Here is a 20,207-nt window from a genome sequence, read left to right as displayed (position 1 = left end):
CCTTTCCAACGTGGCAGTCTCTGATATTCTGATTTTTATTGGTCTGCCTACTGACTTGTACAGGATTTGGAAATACAAACCATATATATTTTTTGATTTTTGTTTCTTGTTTACTTGAGTGAAAGCTGCACTTACTTTACAATCAAACACATCACCACAGTCAGCACAGAGAGGTATCTTGCCTTCTGTTTTCCTTTGAAGGCAAAGATTATCATTACCAAAAGAAAAGTGAAAACTGTAATTATTATCCTATTATTTTTGCAGTAGAATGTCCCCCAGGATTTCAAGCTGAAAAGACCAAGGAATGTAAATATACAGAGCAGTCTGTACAAAATGGTCTTCTGCGTATAATGACATGGGTTTCTACCAAATATTTCTTCTTACCTATGTTTTTCTTGACATTTCTTTATGGACTAATCAGCAGGAAGCTTTGGAGTACTCAGCATGGAGCTAGGGGCCCATTGACTGCAAATAGAGGGAAGTATCACAAGGCAACAGTCAAAACTTTAGGTAAGTTTCTTAAAGGAGTTGTTGTTTACCTTTAAATTAGCTTTTAGCATGATGTAGAGAGTGATATCCTGAGATAATTTGCAATTGGTTTTTACGTGTTATTTAAAGTTTTTGAGTTATTTCGCTTTTTAATACAGCAGCTTTCCAGTGTGCAATTTCAATCTAGTTGCTAGGGTCCACATTTCCCTAGCAACCATGGAAATGGTTTGAATAAGAAACTGGAAGATGAATAGGAGCAGACTTGAATAGAAAAATGAGTAAAACAAAGTAGCAATAACAATAAAATTGTAGCCTTACAGAGAATTTGTTTTTAGATGGGGTCAGTGACCCCCCATTTGAAAGCTGGAAAGAGTCAGAAGGCAAATAATTAAAAAACTTTAAAAATGAGATAATGATGGTCAATTGCAAAGTTGCTTAGAATGGGCAATTCTATACCATACTAAAAGATAACTTAAAGGTGAACCTCCCCTTTACATAAATGGGCATATAAGATTGGCCGAGCAAGCATCATGGCCGTTTCCAGTTAGCAGTACAACCTGTACATGTGGATGGGAAACAGGCATTCAACGGCTGTGTTCAGAACCTGTGAGAATGTGCATATACTGAAATTGTGCTCAATATGTCAAATATGCACATTTTGGCTCTATATGCATTTATTTGGCTACAGTGGTGCATGAAAGTTTGTGAATCCTTTAACATTTTCTATATTATTATTACTTATTTCTTTTTTTTCTGTAGTGCATATTTTCAAACAAGTCCTAAAAGTAGATGAAAACCTAGTTAAACAAATAAAACAAATAACATTATAGTTGGTCATGTAGTTCTTCCAATAACATATCTGCGTGTGTCAAAAGTAAGTGAATTGTGCTCTCAGTATTTGGTGTGTCCCCCTTGTGCAGCAATAACTATCTAAAAACTGTTGATCAGGCCTGCACATCAGAATTTTAGCCCATTCCTGAACCAGCCTAATGGGTTTATTTAGGGGCATTCGAATTCAAAGAGACCAACCAAAATTAAGTCAAAGTATTTTTTGGTCGAATAGGTCCGTATTCAGCCGAATTCTAACCATACGAATCGAAGGAATATCGCATTTGATTAGAAGTTCTTCCCAAAAAAACTTTACAAAGTCCACCAATTGACTCCAAATGGGTTCTAGGAGGTCCCCCATAGGCTAAAACAGCAATTCCGCAGGTTTTAGATGGCGATAGGTCGAATTTGTAAAGAGACAGTACATGATAAATTTCAATATTCAAATTTTTTAATTTCTTTTGAATCGAATTTGGACTATTCCCTAGTCGAAGTAGACGAAAAATAGCTCGAAATTCTAATTTTTTTCATTCGAAAATTCACCTCAACCGTTGATAAATCTGCCCCTTAATGTTTACATGATTTTCTAGCAAATTTAGGAAGACTAACCCCTATAAATGTCTAAAAATGCCTTATTTTAAATACTGCACTTTTTGCACCAGCCTAAAGTTTCAGCTTCTCATTAGCAGCAATGATCCAGGACTTCAAACTTGTCACAGGGGGTCACCATCTTGGAAAGTGTCTGTGACACTCACATGCGCAGTGGGCTCTGAGCAGCTGTTGAGAAGCTAAGCTAAGGCGTCATCACTAATTATCAGGCAGAAAATGAGGGTGGTCTGTAATATAAGCTGATGCTACAGGGCTGATTATTAAATTATGATGCTAATTGCACTGCTTTCTGTTTTGCTATGTAGTAATTAGATGTATTAATTACTAATCAGCCGTATATTGTGACATTTATATTCTATGTGTACTGTATATTGTGAGTGGGTCCCTAAGCTCAGTAAGTGACAGCAGCACAGAGCATGTGCAGTGAATCAGCAGAAAAGAAGATGGGGAGCTACAGGGGCATCTTCAGAGACACAGATCTTCCCTGCTAAAGGGCTGTGGTTGCCTTGGGCTGGTATAGAAGCCCAAAACATAATGTACAACATTTCTAGCCTACTTCTTTAGTTAGGCTTTAGTTCTCCTTTAAGGCTGAAGATCCAAATTACACAAAAATCCATTATCTGTGCAAACCCACAAGTCCTGAGCATTCTGCATAACAGGTCTCATAGCTGTATTTAATTTGTAAATAATGAATCTTTCATCACTTGCAAATACAATATCTTACTATGTTGTACTTTTTAGCCCTCATCCTTTTTTTTACTCTTTACCAACTTTCAGAGCCCATAATGCCCTGCAGTGCCTCCATTAGCATTTGGCACTCTACAGGCAAAATAACAGAGCAACCAATAAGTGATTAGCTTATTTTGTTCCAGCCAGCTGCCGGCAAAATTTAAAAAAAACTTTGATTGGTTGTCATGGGTTACTGTTCAGGTATGTATTTGCCAAATGCTCACTAGGGGCTGCAAATTAAGATTCATCTGAATTACAATGGTCACATAAGTAAGTAGTAGATTTGCATGTTAGATTGTAAGATATTTTGGGCTTCTTGTAACGGTTAATGGATGTAACATGGCAGTGCTTTATAAATGTAATAATAGGTAACTAAAAGGCCATTGTTTTAGTTTAGTACAACAAATATTTTTCTGCCAATTTCAACATGTGCTTTGTGCATTCACCCGAATTTGTTAACTGTAATGTGCCATCATAAAATACATATGCATATTACTGGATTATATCTCCCCCTCCCCCATCCCACTTTCCATTATCCATATTAGATCACAGAATGAGCAAACATACCCTTCCAATCATTTTATACTTTTTATTGAACATATTAAATATATTATCTATTTCATAGTAACAATTTAGTAATACATATTGCAGGGTAACATTATATTGTAGAAGATACAATGAAAATACAAAGCAACAGATTTCTAAGAAGAACACCAAACATACTTCTGGAATGTATAGGCTGTACATTTAAACAAGAACAACAAAAAAATGGTTCTAACAAGTTTTCCAAGGAAGATAAATGTTTAGGGATCTTATTATGCAGTTCAGAGAAAAGTGATACAGAATGAAGATGAGAAGTTTAAATTGCAATGTAAAATGATTTGTGTGCATGAAAATCTGAGATCTCAAGCAGAAATCCTTTGGCAATGGAGACAGTAAAGCTGGCCATAGACGCAACGATCCGATCGTACGAATCGCGGATTCGTACGATTTTCGGACCGTGTGTGGAGAGTCCCGACATTTTTCGTCTGGCGGAGATCGGTCGTTTGGTCGATCGGACAGGTTAGAAAATTTCTGTCGGCTGCCGATAATATCTCTGCGTGTATTGCCGATCGTACGGTTTTAAGTGGGAGACTGTCACCAGCTTTGGTTGGACATAACTATCGTACGATTGCTGTCAGGGGCAGAACATTGCTGATCTGTTCTTTTACTACTTTATTTGATCTGAATTGTAAGACTTTGATCTGAATGGTTAGTGGAGGGTCGGGAGATGGGAAAGTCCGATCGTACGTTGATTCGTACGATCGGATCTTTTGCGTCTATGGCCAGCTTTAGGGTGTTGGCAGTCTAAAAATCATGGCCTTCTAGATCCTGAACTATTAATTCCCAGAATTCTAGGCCAGTTGTTGGCTGGATGTAGATTCTGGGGTAGTAGCGTTTAACAAGTGAAAAACTACAAAGGCGGCATTAAGCAGAAGCTAATGATTAATTGCATATTGCTCCCATATGAAACAGACCAATGGAACATTCACACATATATTTGTTAATATATTCCCTGCCAAAGCTGGATACAACTGGGCATTTTTTCTCTGTATTTCCAAAAAAAAAAGGATATTTTGCACAGCTAATTGAAGCTTAACCCTGTTCTGTTTGAGCGAATGAATCTAGCAGATGTGGCTATGGTGGCAACCCGCTAACCTAGTTTTACATTCTGAATAATCAACTCTACCAGACTGAGATTATTTAACATGCATGCTCAAGGCCCCCCAACACATGGACAGATGATCTTTCAAACAAGTCGGAAATTGCCAAATGATATGAACTACTCAAAATAGTTTGAGTCAACCATTGACTTACACAGGCTTTACCAGGCAGAGGAAAATCAGCATGCTTCATGCACTGCAGAACTGTATCTTGTTAAACCTACACTGATGCCCCTATAACAGTAAGGGTAGGACTACACGGACGTTTTCGGCGCAATCCGACGCGTTGCAGCAAATCGCATGCGACGGAAATAAGGTAAGAGATAGAAATGTTGGATGAAGTCGCAGCGTTGATCCAACGTGACACGACTGTCAGATGCAGCATCTGCATCAGACAGTCGTGTTGGATCAACGCTGCGACTTCATCCGACATTTCTATCTCTTACCTTATTTCCGTTGCATGCGATTTGTTACATGAGTTTTTTTTGCAGCACGTCGGATTGCGCCGAAAACGTTCATGAAGTCCTATCCTAACCCATGGCAGATGGGTCAAACAAGCAGATATGCAGTCTTCCGTATCACTTCCGTATCAGCCAATGCCTCAACAAAATACCTAAACCAACCAATTGCAGGGAGACTGCAGACTATCATCTGAAAAGCCAACAGATACTCCTATATTCAGGCAGCAATGGAGGGGGGGGGGGGGAAGTAAAAACTGCCTGGTCATTTCAGGGCACAAGGCCACCTCAAACATGGGTTACATCATATTTTGACAAGACAATTAAAATAAAAAATACAGTACAACTTTCTGAGTTATAGAATGCTCTAGCAATAAACATATGAATGGTCACACGTGCGGTTTGATATGAATCAACATGCAAACTAGCACTGGTGTTCCTTACATAAAAATATATATTAAAATAGAAAGATTAAAATGTAAACATGTCTGCGGCCGAAAGACAACATCATGTGTATAGAAATGTAGGTAATGACGTACAAACAAATATAAAGACACAAAACCATTCCTTGCCAGAGGGACCCATAGTGTATTGCACTAATATGGGGATGGTCTCTTGGTCAGGAATACGGTTAAAAATAATGCAAATTATTTCACTAACAGAGATTTGCTACGAGTAAAACAATTACATTCAACCTTAATCAAAATAAATAGAATACCATTCAGAGTACACTTGTGAGAGTAACATTTTAGATTGCACCATACATCTACTGTAAGGAAAGAAAGTGGCAGTATATGTTATGATAAAATATTCATAAATGAAATGATATGCAGAAATACTCATAGGTGATTGGCATGGAACAGAGCAATACAAATAATATCCACTATGTATAAAAAAAAGGGACTACTTTCTACATATAAATGCAGAATTCTGCATGATTTGTATGAACTGGAATATTTCAACCGTGAAACGAATGGTCAGTGATTAACAGGACATGGCTGACATTCATTTTACATGCCATGTTAACTTTGATAGTAGGGGTGTCGGTTATTGTTTGAATTCTTGGATAACGTTGACGGCAATGCTTTTATTCTAAGGCCAGACCTATTGGTACATTCCAGCTTTCAAATATACCAACATTCCTGGATCGTAATCCACACTGACGGAAAGAAAATATTTAATACCAATGAAATATTGTGAGCTCTAAAACAAATCTTAAATATAAAGTGATGGAATGTATATTTATATATTTATATATATTATCAGCATGATAATTTTCTTACAAAAACATTTTATACGTAAAAATATTTAGGTTAGTAGATAATACATAATCTGGGCATCTCTTAAAAAAAATCGTGCGTCTTCTTTATTACTTAGATTACAGACATTATAAAAACATATACTTGCTCAGTTTGAGCCAAATAGTGTAACATTTATAATAAATGCACTTTTTTTTTTTCCCTCCGTAAAGACAAACCTGTGCTTGTACAGAAAGTGCTGCAATGTATTCTTGAGAAGCACAGTACTTTTTTGTAATTGAAATGCAAAGTAGGTCATGGTATATATAAATATATACAAAAAAAACTAAATTCTGATACACAGTATGGGTCATAAGGCGCTGTCCTGCAATGGTAGTATTATCATTTTGTGGAAAGTTGACGTACGTCAATGAAAGGCTTTAGATAATGCCTATAAATGTAGGCAACGCTTCTTCCAGAGGTGGCAGGGAGCATGCTCAGATTCGGGGGATTAGTTGCCCAGCGACAAATCTCCTCTTCTTCGGGGCGACTAATCTCCCCGAACTGCCTCCCGCCGGGTATGAATGCAAATTTTCTCGTGAGGCGACTTCAAAAAACGAAGTGCACCGATTACCATCCCACCGACGTTTCACATTCTAGCCAGCAGGAGGCAGTTCAGAAAGATAAGTTGCCCCGAAGAAGAGAAGATTTGTCGCCGGACGACTAATCTCCCCGGATCTGAGCGTGTCTCTGCCCTAAGGCCCATGCAATACTTTTAATTGTATGCTGATTTTGGCAGTAGCACCAAACTTTAATTTAAATCCACTTTTCTTCTCCGCTCCACTAGAGATGTATAATTGGCTTCAATCACATGACTGAACTTCCCGACTGACGGGTTAAAAAATATATACTATCGTCTCATGTTTCTGTGGAAAGGACTGGTAAAAAGAATGGCTCTGCTTGAATGTGATTGTACCATAGAGGTGTAACTTGGATTAGAAATCTGTTTAAATCAGTTGCCCAGTTACTTTATTCAGTAATTGGGTTTTAAATCTGGTTGGCTGGTCTAGAGAAGATCATAAGATTGTATCTACTTAAATCCAGCGTGCTCAGTCTACACACTTAGAAAAAGCCAGAAGCACCCACCTCTCCCTGGCTGGCACGTTTTGATCACAGGTATTCATTTGCAAGTTAAGGATGCCATGGTTTTGGAAAGAAATGTGGTTTATTCCATAAATGCTTCGATTGGGGTCAAGTAAATACATAAATCAAGCACTTATTAAATAAAACACATTTATGAGAAAAGTCGTGTAACTAACCTTGTTGTTCCTCTGTATGTGTATATAACACAGCTATTATACATACTGTTCTTAAACAAGGCACATTTCAACACATGTATATACAATACTAATTGCATATGATAAAAGCTATGCTTCGCTTATTATCTCTACTTTATTTCTGAGAGCTTCAACATATACTTTTTTTTCCCCTAAAAAAATAAATGAACTCGTGTATCAGCACTGAACGTTACTTATTATTATACAAGGGGAGATATACGGTACATGTTGAATTAAATAAGGTGCTATGGACTTAATCAGTACTTGACAATTTCACTTAGATGTAAAGATCATCTAGTTAAAACCACCAAGATGATTTACAATTGGCTGTTCCAGTTACAATATACATCATAAAGGCCAGAGATAACAGCTCTAGCTTGTTAAGTTCTGTGCAAGCTTGCCTACTTGTCTGAGATCTGTTTCATCTTTCACTAACAAAACCTTTCATCTTTTTAAAAACCCAAGTTCAGTATGAGAATGGACGCTAATACTTTTATGTTTAACAAAATGGTTTCTTTTATTAGCTACCACTAATACAAAGGCTGAACATTTAAAAAGGGCATGCTTTAAAAGCAAATGTTCCAAATAAACGAACAGCAACACCTTGGCAAAGTGTATTAAGGCATATTACACCATGGCCCTAGAGGCAGGACTGGATTCCCTTTCTAAGAGTTTCATGATGCTTTATGTTCCAAGTGTAGGGAGGATTATGCTAATCCTGCCTCTCAATGAGTAAGCAGCACAAATGGAAATGCACTTATATATAATACAATCATTTCCATCAATAAGTTTAATAAGAATCATTAATCCCTTGGGCTCCAGAGAGGTTTGCAATGCAATGTTGCTGGAAATCTCTGTGGCGCTCAAGGCATTAAAACATAAATATAAGGGAAGGGGAGAATAGTTGCACGGAGTGTGGCTATTTGATTACAAAGTACTGAATAACAACAGCAAACAGGAAAGCCACAATGGCAAAAACCAGAAGGAGTAGCACCGCAAACTGCTCATCGCTTAAAGGCTTCCTCTTGGTCTTTGTGGTTTCTGTCGTAGCGTTGGCACAATTAAGAACCAATTCTTGTTTTTGAGATGAGAATGTGGTGCTTGGACTGTAAGGTCCATACAACTCCTGCAACCCAGCAAGATCGTGGTACTGCCGACCAGCGCAAACTCGAAACCGGTATTCACAGTTTGTTTGAAAGTTTGTAAAACTGAACGAGGTGTCGGGTCCTTTGTAAACCTGTTCCATGAAAAGGAAAATTGATGTTACTGAGCTGCATTATGTACAACAATAAGCATATTCATCACAGACTAATTATAACCCTGAACTGAATTGAGTAAACAAGATTTTACAGCTCAGAAAAAACGACCACAGAAGGAACGCACATGTTGAAACGTTCCTAAACATGTCCGCTACTTACCATAACATTGTCCAGCTGGAGGCCCAGGGGCATTATGGAGCCTCTATGTAATGATTTCATGTAATGACATTTATTCGCCCCAGACAGCTCCATAACTAAACTGACTTTTTGGATGACTTTACTTTATTATAATCTAGGACTGGCTTGTAATATAATATATAAAATGGCCCACAGAAGCCCAACAAGTTTGCAGATCATGTAGCCATGAAAAGGCACTGCTGAATTTGGCTATTACTACTGCAATATATCCCGATCTCTTCACAATATTAATTAACAACAACTCTTACTGGAACAATATAATATTGCAGATGTAATTTACTTAAAGGGATTCTTTTGTCTCATCCTTGGGGCAGAATTATCAAAGTGTGAATTTTGAACGCACTACAGAGGAAGAGAAACATGTAAATGTAATATTTCTGAATGTACCTGTTCAACATCTCTCCCGCTGGTAAGTTGAAGCGTGTAAACAATGGCATCTCCTCTCATGGGCTGCAAAGGCTCCCAAGTAACTTCACATGAATGACTTTCAATCTGCTGCACTTTGGGTGCTAAAAATGATCAAATCGGACAATAGTTATCATATTATAACATATCATAAGCTATGAGAACGGTTTCTCCTTATTAGAATAAAGCCTAAAGGAACAGAAACAAGATATAAAATAGATATAATATATACTGTACTGTAATGTTGCTCTAACAAACATTGGCACACATTTTGTCAGTTCTACTTCCACCTATTGGCAAGGTCACACGTGGTGGTTTTTATGTTGCGTTTTTAAAAACGTACAGCCGAGCATACTTTAAATACGCCCAAAATGAAGCCGTATTGAAAATAATGGAATAAGTACTATAGCAATTCTTACGGGGCGCTTGCGTTTTTAAGCAGAAACTTCAATACGCCAAGGAAATGCCATATTATTGAACTCCATCTGCAGATCTGGAAATACACTTTGGAAAACACTTTGCTGAAATGCGCTGCGTATTTTCAACATGGCGGCCAAACTCTCGCAAAATGGATTCTGCATATACGTATTTACGGCATTCTGCATGTAAATTGTTTTCCACTTCTTAGTGGAGTAAAAAAACAGAAATGTATGTTTGAAAAAGAAAACTAAAGGCTGAAAAATGCATATTATCATGCATGTGTGGTTTCATTGGCGTATTTACGTTCGGCCACACGTTTTTTAAAAATGCAACGTAAAAATGCCATGTGTGACCTTGCCCTAAGTGTAATCATAAAAATGCACTTACCTCTTAATGCCGCTGGCGGAGATTTGGTTGTAGCAAAACTGTAAACTTGAGAGAAAGGCCCTTCCCCTGCATCATTAAATGCCTGGATCCTGAAGTTGTATGTAGTGGACTCATTTAACCTCTGCATCTTGTACGTATGGCAGGGCCCATTGTAGATTGTAAAAAACCTAAACAAATAAGGATCCTGTATTTATGAAGGGCTGACTAACTGTGCTTTGGTTAAGCCCTTCAGCATATGTCTGTGACTGGTTTCATTCACTTCATGTAACAGGTAATATATTCTAGACCACAATTTTGAGGCCTATAGAATATTCAGACAAATTTGGATATCACTGCTATAGATTGAACTAAACAAATGGCAAGTCCCAGTTATGGTTTCTGCTGCTGTGAATTGGTAAATGTTTCAGTGCCAGAAAACAACAAACAGGTAGTGGCAAACATGGATATGCCCATATGAATTATATGAACATAAATATAAGCTGACAATTCACCATTTACAAGAAAATTGGATTAGTTTTAGTTAAAAATAAAGTCCACATAAGACCTGTTTAAATGACAATTACATAGAGGCTAAACTCTATTTACATAAATCATATAAAATCTTTTTAATGGCCTATTTGCTTCGGAAGAGCTCAAATCAGTCAGATTTAATATTTTATCTTTTTTATTAATCATGAAAATGCCTTATGTATTTATGTTGTAGCTAACGGGCCAACAGAGTTACACAATGTTACAAGAATTATTAGTTGACTTTATTAAACTTACTAACCGGAAAGGGATCTTATGTAAAACCAAACCTGTTCAAACATTTTATCCCTTAAGCTAATTGATGGGCTATTGGATAAATACTGATCAGTCATTGCTGACATGCGCTGCGATGCTTACCTGCTGGACTTATCCTCCATTTGTAAATTGAATTGGGAGGTCTCAGATGCTAATGCTTTACTCGAACCATCACCCCATTTCAACTTAAGGCTCTGGTGACTGAAGACCACACATTCCAGATGGGGAGGGTTTGGAGGTGGAGGCTTGGTTTTGGCCTTGATAGAAGTGCTGAATGGTCCAGCACCCAAGCTGTTTATGGCCTGAATTCTTATTCTGGAAAACAATAATACATTTTCCTAAATTCCAAGGCCTGATGTTCAGGGACTGATTGACATATGATGATGTATATCAGAGGTGTTCAAATATTTGGGCCCTCCTTTATCCAATCTACATACATCAGGAAGAGTCACATTTTTGACATGTCTAGCTTTTGTAACATCTTTCCTAAAGTAGGTATGCCGTAGACTAAATTTATTGACACTTTGAAATGGGTCAGCCCAGACATGCTGGCAAGAGCTTCTCAGAGACATGTCCATTTTAAGATACTGGTAATTTATAGGTTCAGCACGTTTAGGGTTCACACAATGAGATTCGGGGAGATTTTGTCGCCTGGCCGAACTGCCTCCGCGTGTCTTCCCATCTGCTATAATGAAAAGTCGCCTGCGCTAAAGCACACGAGGCGCTTCGTTTTCTGAAGTCACCCAAAGTTTCCTCGTGAGGCAACTTTGGGCGACTTCGGAAAAAGCAGTGCCGGGTGTGCTTTAGCGCAGGCGACTTTTCACAATAGTGGATGGGAAGACACGCTGAGGCAGTTCGGCGAGATTGTCTCCCAGAAGAAGAGGAGATTAGTTGCCAGGCGAAACAAATTCTCCCCGAATCGCCTCATATGAACTAACCCTTAAATAATCCCAAAGTCATATTTGGATACTCCAACTACCATTGGTTGGTTTCACTAGTCCTTTAAAAGCAATGATACACTGTCAATGATATCTCCTAGGTGGCTTTGGATATCCTGATATTTTACAACAGGGGGTACATTATATAGTGAATAAAGTACCCCCTCTTGTAAAATATAAGGATATTATAAGTTACCGAGGAGTTTCATGACCATATAAAAACAAGAGGCCGAAGGCCGAGTATTTTTATACAGGTCATGAAACTCCAAGGTAACTTCTAATATCCTCATATTCTGCAACTGGGGGTACTTTATTTATTATAATACACAAGTTTTAGTGAGTCATGTGACAGAAATGACATCAGAACTCACCGTTTATAACTGATGACATCAGAACTCACCGTTTATAAGGATATAATTTACAAGATATTCATGGCTTTTGTGTATTATATATTATAACACACAAGTTTCATGCATGTCGAGTGATAAATTACACCACTGAGCACAGATAAGTCACCGATAATAAGTCACTAAGTACTGTTAAAATATAATTTGCTGTTCTTCTGAACAATATCTGGCACAATCGATTTTACTCAGATTTGCTGCCTTCCTTAAGGGCAGGACTCCACGGGTGATTTCCACGCGATCCGACGCGCTGCGCAAAAACGCAGGTGTGAAGTCGGATGCAACAGAAATAAGGTAAATAATAGCATTGTAGGATGGTCTCGCAGCGTTGATCCGACGGGACACGACTTTCGGATGCAGATGCAGAGTGAAGCGTCTGCATCCGCAGTCGTTTTGCATCGGATCAGCGCTGCAACACCATCCGACAATGCTATTATTTACCTTGTTTCTGTCGTATACGACGTGACGGCTGCGTTTTTGCGCAGATCGCGCAAAAATCGCCTGTGGAGTCCTACCGTAAATAAAGCCCGTAATAGACACCTGTTTTTTCACAGAATGAATGACCTTACTAATTGAACTCCACACTGCTATTATGATTTTATACTGTATATTTATTTACATATAATCGTATATTCAATATAAATGGATGGGAAAAACCACTAAAAAAATTTAATATCTTTAGAGTTAGAGCACTTGCAAAGTTAGGTTTATTACCTGTAGGTCCGATCAGGGACCAGATTTTGCAGAATACAACTAGTAACACAGTCAACAGTTAGTTGCTGCTTCTCCCCATATTCTACGTTGTACCCAGTGATCTCTGACCCATTGCAACATGGCTCTTTCCACTGGATAGCAAGGCACTCGGATGGTGAGGGAAGTGAGGCTTCTAATAGTTCTTCATCTACTACTTGCACAAATGGAACGGCAGCAGGTACAGATGCTGGAGTTGTAATCATGGCTGTGTCACCAAACAGTCCAGCACCAGCTATGTTATTAGCCTAGAAGAAATTAAATTATGATTTCATATCAAAGGCATAGATAAATTCCTTTTTTCACAACATGCAATGTATACAAATACAACCTGCTGTTTAATGTACCCTGAGCACTCCAAGACTGTGTTATTTTAAATAACAATATACTACAGGTATGGGAGCGGTTATTCGGAAAATTGTTATACAGAAAGCTCAGATTTACTGAAAGGTTATATCCCATGGATTTAGTTTTATCCAATTTTTTTTTAAATGATTTCCTTTTTCTATGTAATGATAAAACAGAACATTGTACTTGATCCAAACTAAGATATAATTAATCCTTTTTAGAAGCAAAACCAGCCTATTTGGTTTATTTAATGTTTACAGGATTTTCTAGTAGACAAGGTATAAAGATCCAAATTATGGAAAGATCAGTTATTCGGAAAAGTCCAGATCTCAAGCATTTGGGATAACAGGTCTAATGCTTGAAGTGCATAAGAGTTGTAATCCTGTAATAGTGCTTAAATACAAAAAACAGTAACTGTGCATTGCATTAAATAATACAAACTAAAAAACATGCTAAAATATACAGGCATGGGATCTGTTATCCGGAAACCCATTATCCAGAAAGCTCCGAATTACGAAATAAACTCCATTTTAATGAAATAATTCACATTTTTAAAAACAATAATAAAACAGTACCCTTGAACTTGAGCCAAGCTAAGATACAATTAATCCTTATGAGAGGGAAACAATCGTTTCAGGTTTAATTCATGTTTAAATGATTTTTTAGCAGATCCAATTAGGGAAAGATTTTTTTATTGGGAAAAACTTCTCTCCATAGCTTACTGGATAACAGGTCCACTACAGCTCCCAAAAGACAGCTAATACACATACATTTTTGAATGCACAGTGTTTATAATATGAAAATACATACAGATATGGGACCTGTTATCCAGAATGCTCAGGACCTGGGGCTTTCTGGATAATGGATCTTTCCATAATTTTGATCTTCATACCTTAAGTCTACTAGAAAATCATGTAAATGTTAAATAAACCCAATAGGCTGGTTTTGTCTCCAATAAGGATTAATTATATCTTAGTTTGGATAAAGTACAAGATACAGGGGGTCATTTATCAACACTGGGAACATTTGCCCATGGGCAGTCACCCATGGCATCATTGTTCTTCTTGCAGCTGGCTTTAAATATATATGCTATAGGTAACTGCCCATGGGCAAATTTGCCCAGTGTTGATAAATGAGCCTCACTGTTTTACTTTAAAGTGAAAAAGGAAATTAATTTAAAAAAATCTGGATTATTTGATTATAATGGAGTCTATGAGAGACAACCTTTCCGTAATTCTGAGCTTTCTGGATAACAGGTTTCCGGATAACGGATCCCATACCTGTACTACATTTCCCTACTGTGAAACAGCTAACATTACCAATAAGTTTGAGTGCCACGTGCATATGGTATAAACAATGAGTACTACAGAGCAAAGAGCAAGTGCAACAAAACACAACAACCAAAGGGTAACAGCATTTAAAATATCAAAATATATTCTTGGGTTCTATAGATTTTCATAGGGATTCTGAAAAGACTCATCCAAAGCTATGCACGAATAATACAAGGTGTTATTTCTACATACAGCTATCATAGGTAAGCAAAGGAAACATCTGTGTACCGAGACTCATACCTGAACTCTGCAGTAATAAGTGGTAGCAGGTGTCAATCCTTTGATTTCATAACTGGGACACGCGCCACTGTAAATTATTTGCATACAACCTTCTATTCTCCCCCATTCTAGCCTGTATTCTGTTACATCTGCACCATTACACATAGGGATCTGAAAAGAAGAAAAACAGCAAATATATTTTTGAGTATCTAAAACGACACAGTTGCTTTCTCTATAGTATGAAGCTTGAAGGAGCTATTGTGCTGCCACAAAAAAACTCAATAGCTGCAGTAAATACGAACACATGATTTTACAAAAAAAATATTCCTCCAATCTGGTTTTATAGGCTCAGTGGAACAGTATTTTCTTCTGGTCAGTCTACTGTGCTTTGAAAGGAATGGCTGGAATTCAGTAGTTTTCCATAAAACAAGAATGATACTAGACCAAGTATAACAAATGCAAATAGCCCCTGGTTAGTGCAAGCTTTGTGTGCTTATAGGGGCTCCTTCAATTTGAATGAAACTAGGCTGCTTGATTTAAGGATAGGGGCCTGCTATGGGGCAGAATCATGTGGGTGAATCAACTTAAACTGAATTTTTAAACTGGAAGATTGGGGCCAGCAAGCTACCGCCCCGGTATTTTTAGGGGGACAGAAAGCAGGCAAACAATAAGAGTCAACATCATGGGGTGGTTTCTAATCGTTTAGTGGGACAGGAAGCAGACAAATATTAAGAGTCAACATCATGGGGTGGTCTCTAATCTCTACCAAGCACAGGCCATAGAAAGAGAAGACCAAAGGCAAAGTTGAGCTGGGAGAGAGAAATATACCAGGTATCAGGCCAAACGTCTAGGGTGAGGGTTTTTCTGCCTTTAAAACACTGGTTATAGAATTTTAACTGCAGGACCCAGGGACCCATTTGCCTCTCTACTCTGCTTCCAATCTGTCTTACGAGGCATGTTCACACCAGAGAAGGTACATGACCATACAAGCCTGGAAGAGACAGAGCAGCAGTGCTGGTGGGGTCAAATGGGTGCAGTACCTCCGCAGCGGAGTATTAAGGTACACAAGTATGTATATGTATCTTTTTTTTTTTTTTTTTTCAATCAAGCAGACAAACATATTGACTAGCGGCCATGACATTAGCCAAAAGTACAATATCAATAGCCAATTCACATCATGTAGAAAAAGTAAAAACAGAATATGTACACACATGGTATCAACGTTTACATTTCCAATATACCTGTAATTATTCATCTCACCGTGTAACTAGCAATCTATACCAAAGACTGTCATCGTTTTGCTTGCCTATTTCCACCCAATGCATCTGTGTTAATATATAAGTCTGTTTATGTGTTTTAGTGTTGATAGAGTGTATTCCAATGTAGTAAATTAGTGTAGGTGTTCAAAATACCTCGTTCACAAACATATTTCTGTATTCTCACCTCCCAGCTGGCTAGGACACAGTTTGCAGTCTTACAAATCAGCATTGGCATTTTGCATCTATCAGGAGGACCTGGAGCTGTGCAAAATTCTGATTTAGGTGAATAAGGTCCACACTAAAAGGTAAGATAAAAACAAACAGGCAGTGAAAGATTTGTCTCAGCTAGTAACACAGAGCAAACCACATTTACAATATCTGAATTCATTACCCCTGCTTTATTTGTGGCTTTGATCCAAAAGCAATAGGACTGTCCTGGCAGGAGGTCGCTTACTGTGCATTCAAGCTCTGGGCCCTGGTACACTGCGGCACGATCTTCTTGTTCAGATTTTTCCATCTCAACAGTGTAAGTTGTCACTGCTGAGCCACCGTCTGAAGAAGGAGGAGCTGGAAAGCAACAAAGTGTTTTTATAAGTCTTCTATTTCAAGGTTTATGGCCGTCTGTGACATTTTTCTCCTGAACTTACATTTTACTACTCATTGCCCTTAACCACTCACTGCATAGCAAAAAAGTAGAAAAGGGGGAAAGTCACTTTTTGTATAAAACAAAATGGTGCACAGATTGAACAGATACTTGTAGATATTCTTGCACATACGGTTATTGGTCTTGCCAGCCATTGCCCGCTGTCAGGTTAGCTGCCTAGGGCTGAGGTTATTTTCTCTACAATACTAATTGTAAGCACTGACTAAGCTTTTGACAAAGCTGGTTAACCAAATGTTTCTGAAATTGATAAATTTGTGTTTAAACATTTCCTGAGGTTCTCTGGTATGTAATAATCTTCGGTTTCACAAAGTCAGCCCTTTGAGCTACTTCTGCCTGAAGACAGCTGTGATAAAAATAAATGCATGTTGACAGTATTTACTTTCCCAAGAACAGGGCAAGTTCTACAGTAAAGGTCAGCCTTGCAATTTAGTGCTGACCAAAAATTCCCAGCATCTCAAACAGCAGAAAACCCTAAACTGTGTTTATAGTCAACAAAAATCAACACAACAGAAGGATGTGGAACTTACTCCACTGCAGACTCAGTTCCTTAGGTTTGGCTTTCCCACACAGTTGTACGGGCTGGCAAAGACCTGGAGGTACAATAGACGTCTGGACCGTTGATATATCCGAAGCCTATAAAAAATGGGAAAGTAAGGGGTGATAAATATACCTGAAGCAGGTCTGAAACACTATAATAGGTGAGAACCTGTCCAATTTCACTGGATCAAGAAAAGGCTAGAAAAAACAGCTAGAATGGAAACACAACTTACTGGACTAGAGCCCATGATATTCATGCAGTATACTCTTAATTTATAGCATGTGCCAGGTTTCAGATGATCACACACGTGTTCTGTAGAAGACCCACTATATATCACTTCCCATTTGCTTCCTAAAAGAAAATAGATCACAATAAAGATTAATCAGCCAGGTTATGATTAATTGGTACTGCAGCAAAAACACAGTTCTCAAGAAGAGAAATGTGAGAAAAAACAAATCATAACCCTTTAAATCATGCATGGACATTTGCTGGCTTCTAACTGGAGGGTCTAGATTTGGTAAGCAAACAGAGAAATTCTGGGAACACAGTTTTGTGGCTATAGAAGGTGCAGGTTTACTTTCCTCCTACCAGCCATGTTATATAATGAACCCCTTTTAATACAGGCATGTCTTTATAAACTATATACGGAGTTACTAATCCCCACTTTCAGATGGAAATAATGTTCTTCTCCAGGATACAAAACAACTAGTAGCTCCAGGTGCGCATATTTCTGGGCTCTTACATACTGCTTACTAAACGTGCAGATCTGAGCCCTTAACCGCAAATAATAAGGAAAATTTACCACGTCATGCGAGGGTGGATTAAAAAGGGTAGTAATACCGTGCTACTGCCACATCTAAGTAATAAACTCACATACAGAATTGTTTTACAACATTAATTAACACCTCAGTGGAAAAAGTGACCGCTTAAAGGGATACTGTCATGGGAAAAATTTTTTTTATCAAAATGAATCAGTTAATAGTGCTGCTCCAGCAGAATTCTGCACTGAAATCCATTTCTCAAAAGAGCAAACAGATTTTTTTATATTCAATTTTGAAATCTGACATGGGGCTAGACATTTTGTCAATTTCCCAGCTGCCCCATGTCATGTGACTTGTGCTCTGATAAACTTCAATCACTCTTTACTGCTGTACTGCAAGTTGGAGTGATTATCACCCCCTCCCTTTTCCCCCCAGCAGCCAAACAAAAGAACAATGGGAAGGTAACCAGATAACAGCTCCCTAACACAAGATAACAGCTGCCTGGTAGATCTAAGAACAACACTCAATCATAAAAACCCATGTCCCACTGAGACTCCTTCAGTTACATTGAGAAGGAGAAACAGCAGCCTGCCAAAAATCATTACTCTCCTGAAGTGCAGGCACAAGTCACATGACATGGGGCAGCTGGGAAATTGACAAAATGTCTAGCCCCGTGTCAGATTTCAAAATTGAATATAAAAAAATCTGTTTGCTCTTTTGAGAAATGGATTTCAGTGCAGAACTCTGCTGGAGCAGCACTATTAACTGATTCATTTTGAAAAAAATTTTTTTTCCCATGACAGTATCCCTTTAAGTATATGACATTTTACTACACTAATCAACATTATACACGGTCTTACAGCACAAATAATCTGATGACTGTAAGTGCTGAATGCAAAAAATGTACTTGCTAACCGTTTGGTGTTTCCGAGATTTCAAGGAAATATTTGGTCACATCGGATCCTCCGTTATCTTTAGGACTATCTGTGGGGAGAAATAAAAAAAAAATACACATCACAAAAATATCTTCGTGTCTAAGTATGCAGTGCTGTATGTGGATGTTCAATGACTTACCCCAAGTGACTTTTATACTGTGCGCATGAATTTTTCCCTTTATACTTGGTTTGCTAGGAGGGCCGGGTTTGTCAGGTGAAGTTGTGAATTCGACAATATCACTAGGATTACTTTTGCCTTCATTGTTAACTGCAAAAACCTGCACAATACAAAGTCTACTTTCAGCAATGACAAAAAGTTGCTGGAACATAGGATACTTAAGTATTCTTTAACAAGGCATAATGTAACAAGAAAAACAACTTTAAAAGCGAAGAAATAATAGAAATGTAAAATATGAAGGGGCTCCTGAAGTGCTGTAAAATACCCCTACACTATAGGCAAAATGCTATGCATCTCATCCTGAGGTTTATGTAGGTTGCAGATGCTGAGAGACAGAACAAGCCAATAATCACAAGTATAACTTTGCATCACTCAATGAGGGCAACTGCAGTAAAAGACAAGACTGGAAACTGCCACTAACAGTTACAGTAATTGTCAAGTCCCACTATAATTCACAGCATGCCAGCGTCTCGTAATCCACATTACTCGTCACCTCCTTTGATTTTGCTTTCAATGCTTCAAAGCAGGTGCTCATTTTAGATTTCCTTGCCTGGAGGCAAATCTTGGAACGAAAAAGTTACAAGTGTATTGTTGAACATGGTCTGCTACAGTCTAGTAGACCACATAGGCCTAAAAACAGTCAATCACGCCCATTATTTAGCAGCTACCGCCACCTTTCTTGACAGCTGTGTGGCTCACAACTACAAAAAGTTGGGAAGCATTGCATTGAGAGCTAGTTACCAGGTACAAATGCTGACCTATATGAGCATGCTTTTAGTGTTACACAGCCTCACAATTTGCTTTGTTTTGCCAATGCAGATTACAACTAACGAACAGAACTACATATCAGATGATGCCTTATTTATAAGTGTAAATAATAAATGAGAAATACTTCCCTTGCGTGCAGACAAACAACATATTCAGTGTAGAACCACCCAAATGAATCAGCGCTTTCCGTGATGCACACAAACATAACAGATTGCTATTTCCTTATATGCCTCTATTGTTTAGGTGTGAAACACAAAATGCCAATATAGAG

General features: G+C 38.1%; 1 protein-coding gene across 3 annotated transcripts in view; it reads right to left on the bottom strand.

The window, feature by feature from the left end:
* Window positions 1-3,964: 3,964 nt before the first annotated feature.
* fndc3c.S (fibronectin type III domain containing 3C S homeolog) overlaps window positions 3,965-20,207 on the bottom strand; it is a 70,709-nt gene continuing 54,466 nt past the window's right edge. For all 3 annotated transcript variants that reach the window (XM_018233103.2, XM_018233102.2, XM_018233104.2), the window contains 12 exons: window positions 19,130-19,268; window positions 18,971-19,039; window positions 17,527-17,645; window positions 17,284-17,389; window positions 16,484-16,659; window positions 16,277-16,390; window positions 14,855-15,004; window positions 12,900-13,183; window positions 10,946-11,158; window positions 10,061-10,227; window positions 9,236-9,357; window positions 3,965-8,628 (listed from right to left, as the gene is read on the bottom strand). In XM_018233103.2, the coding sequence (XP_018088592.1) occupies window positions 8,311-8,628; window positions 9,236-9,357; window positions 10,061-10,227; window positions 10,946-11,158; window positions 12,900-13,183; window positions 14,855-15,004; window positions 16,277-16,390; window positions 16,484-16,659; window positions 17,284-17,389; window positions 17,527-17,645; window positions 18,971-19,039; window positions 19,130-19,268 (1,977 nt within the window). In that variant the 3' untranslated portion in view covers window positions 3,965-8,310. The remainder of the gene's footprint in view (window positions 8,629-9,235; window positions 9,358-10,060; window positions 10,228-10,945; window positions 11,159-12,899; window positions 13,184-14,854; window positions 15,005-16,276; window positions 16,391-16,483; window positions 16,660-17,283; window positions 17,390-17,526; window positions 17,646-18,970; window positions 19,040-19,129; window positions 19,269-20,207) is intronic.

The sequence above is a fragment of the Xenopus laevis genome, chromosome 8S, assembly GCF_017654675.1.
Source record: "Xenopus laevis strain J_2021 chromosome 8S, Xenopus_laevis_v10.1, whole genome shotgun sequence".
Classification (NCBI taxonomy): domain Eukaryota; kingdom Metazoa; phylum Chordata; class Amphibia; order Anura; family Pipidae; genus Xenopus; species Xenopus laevis.
The sequence above is the reverse complement of the archived record's forward strand: the minus strand, read 5'-3'. Positions and strand labels throughout refer to the sequence as shown.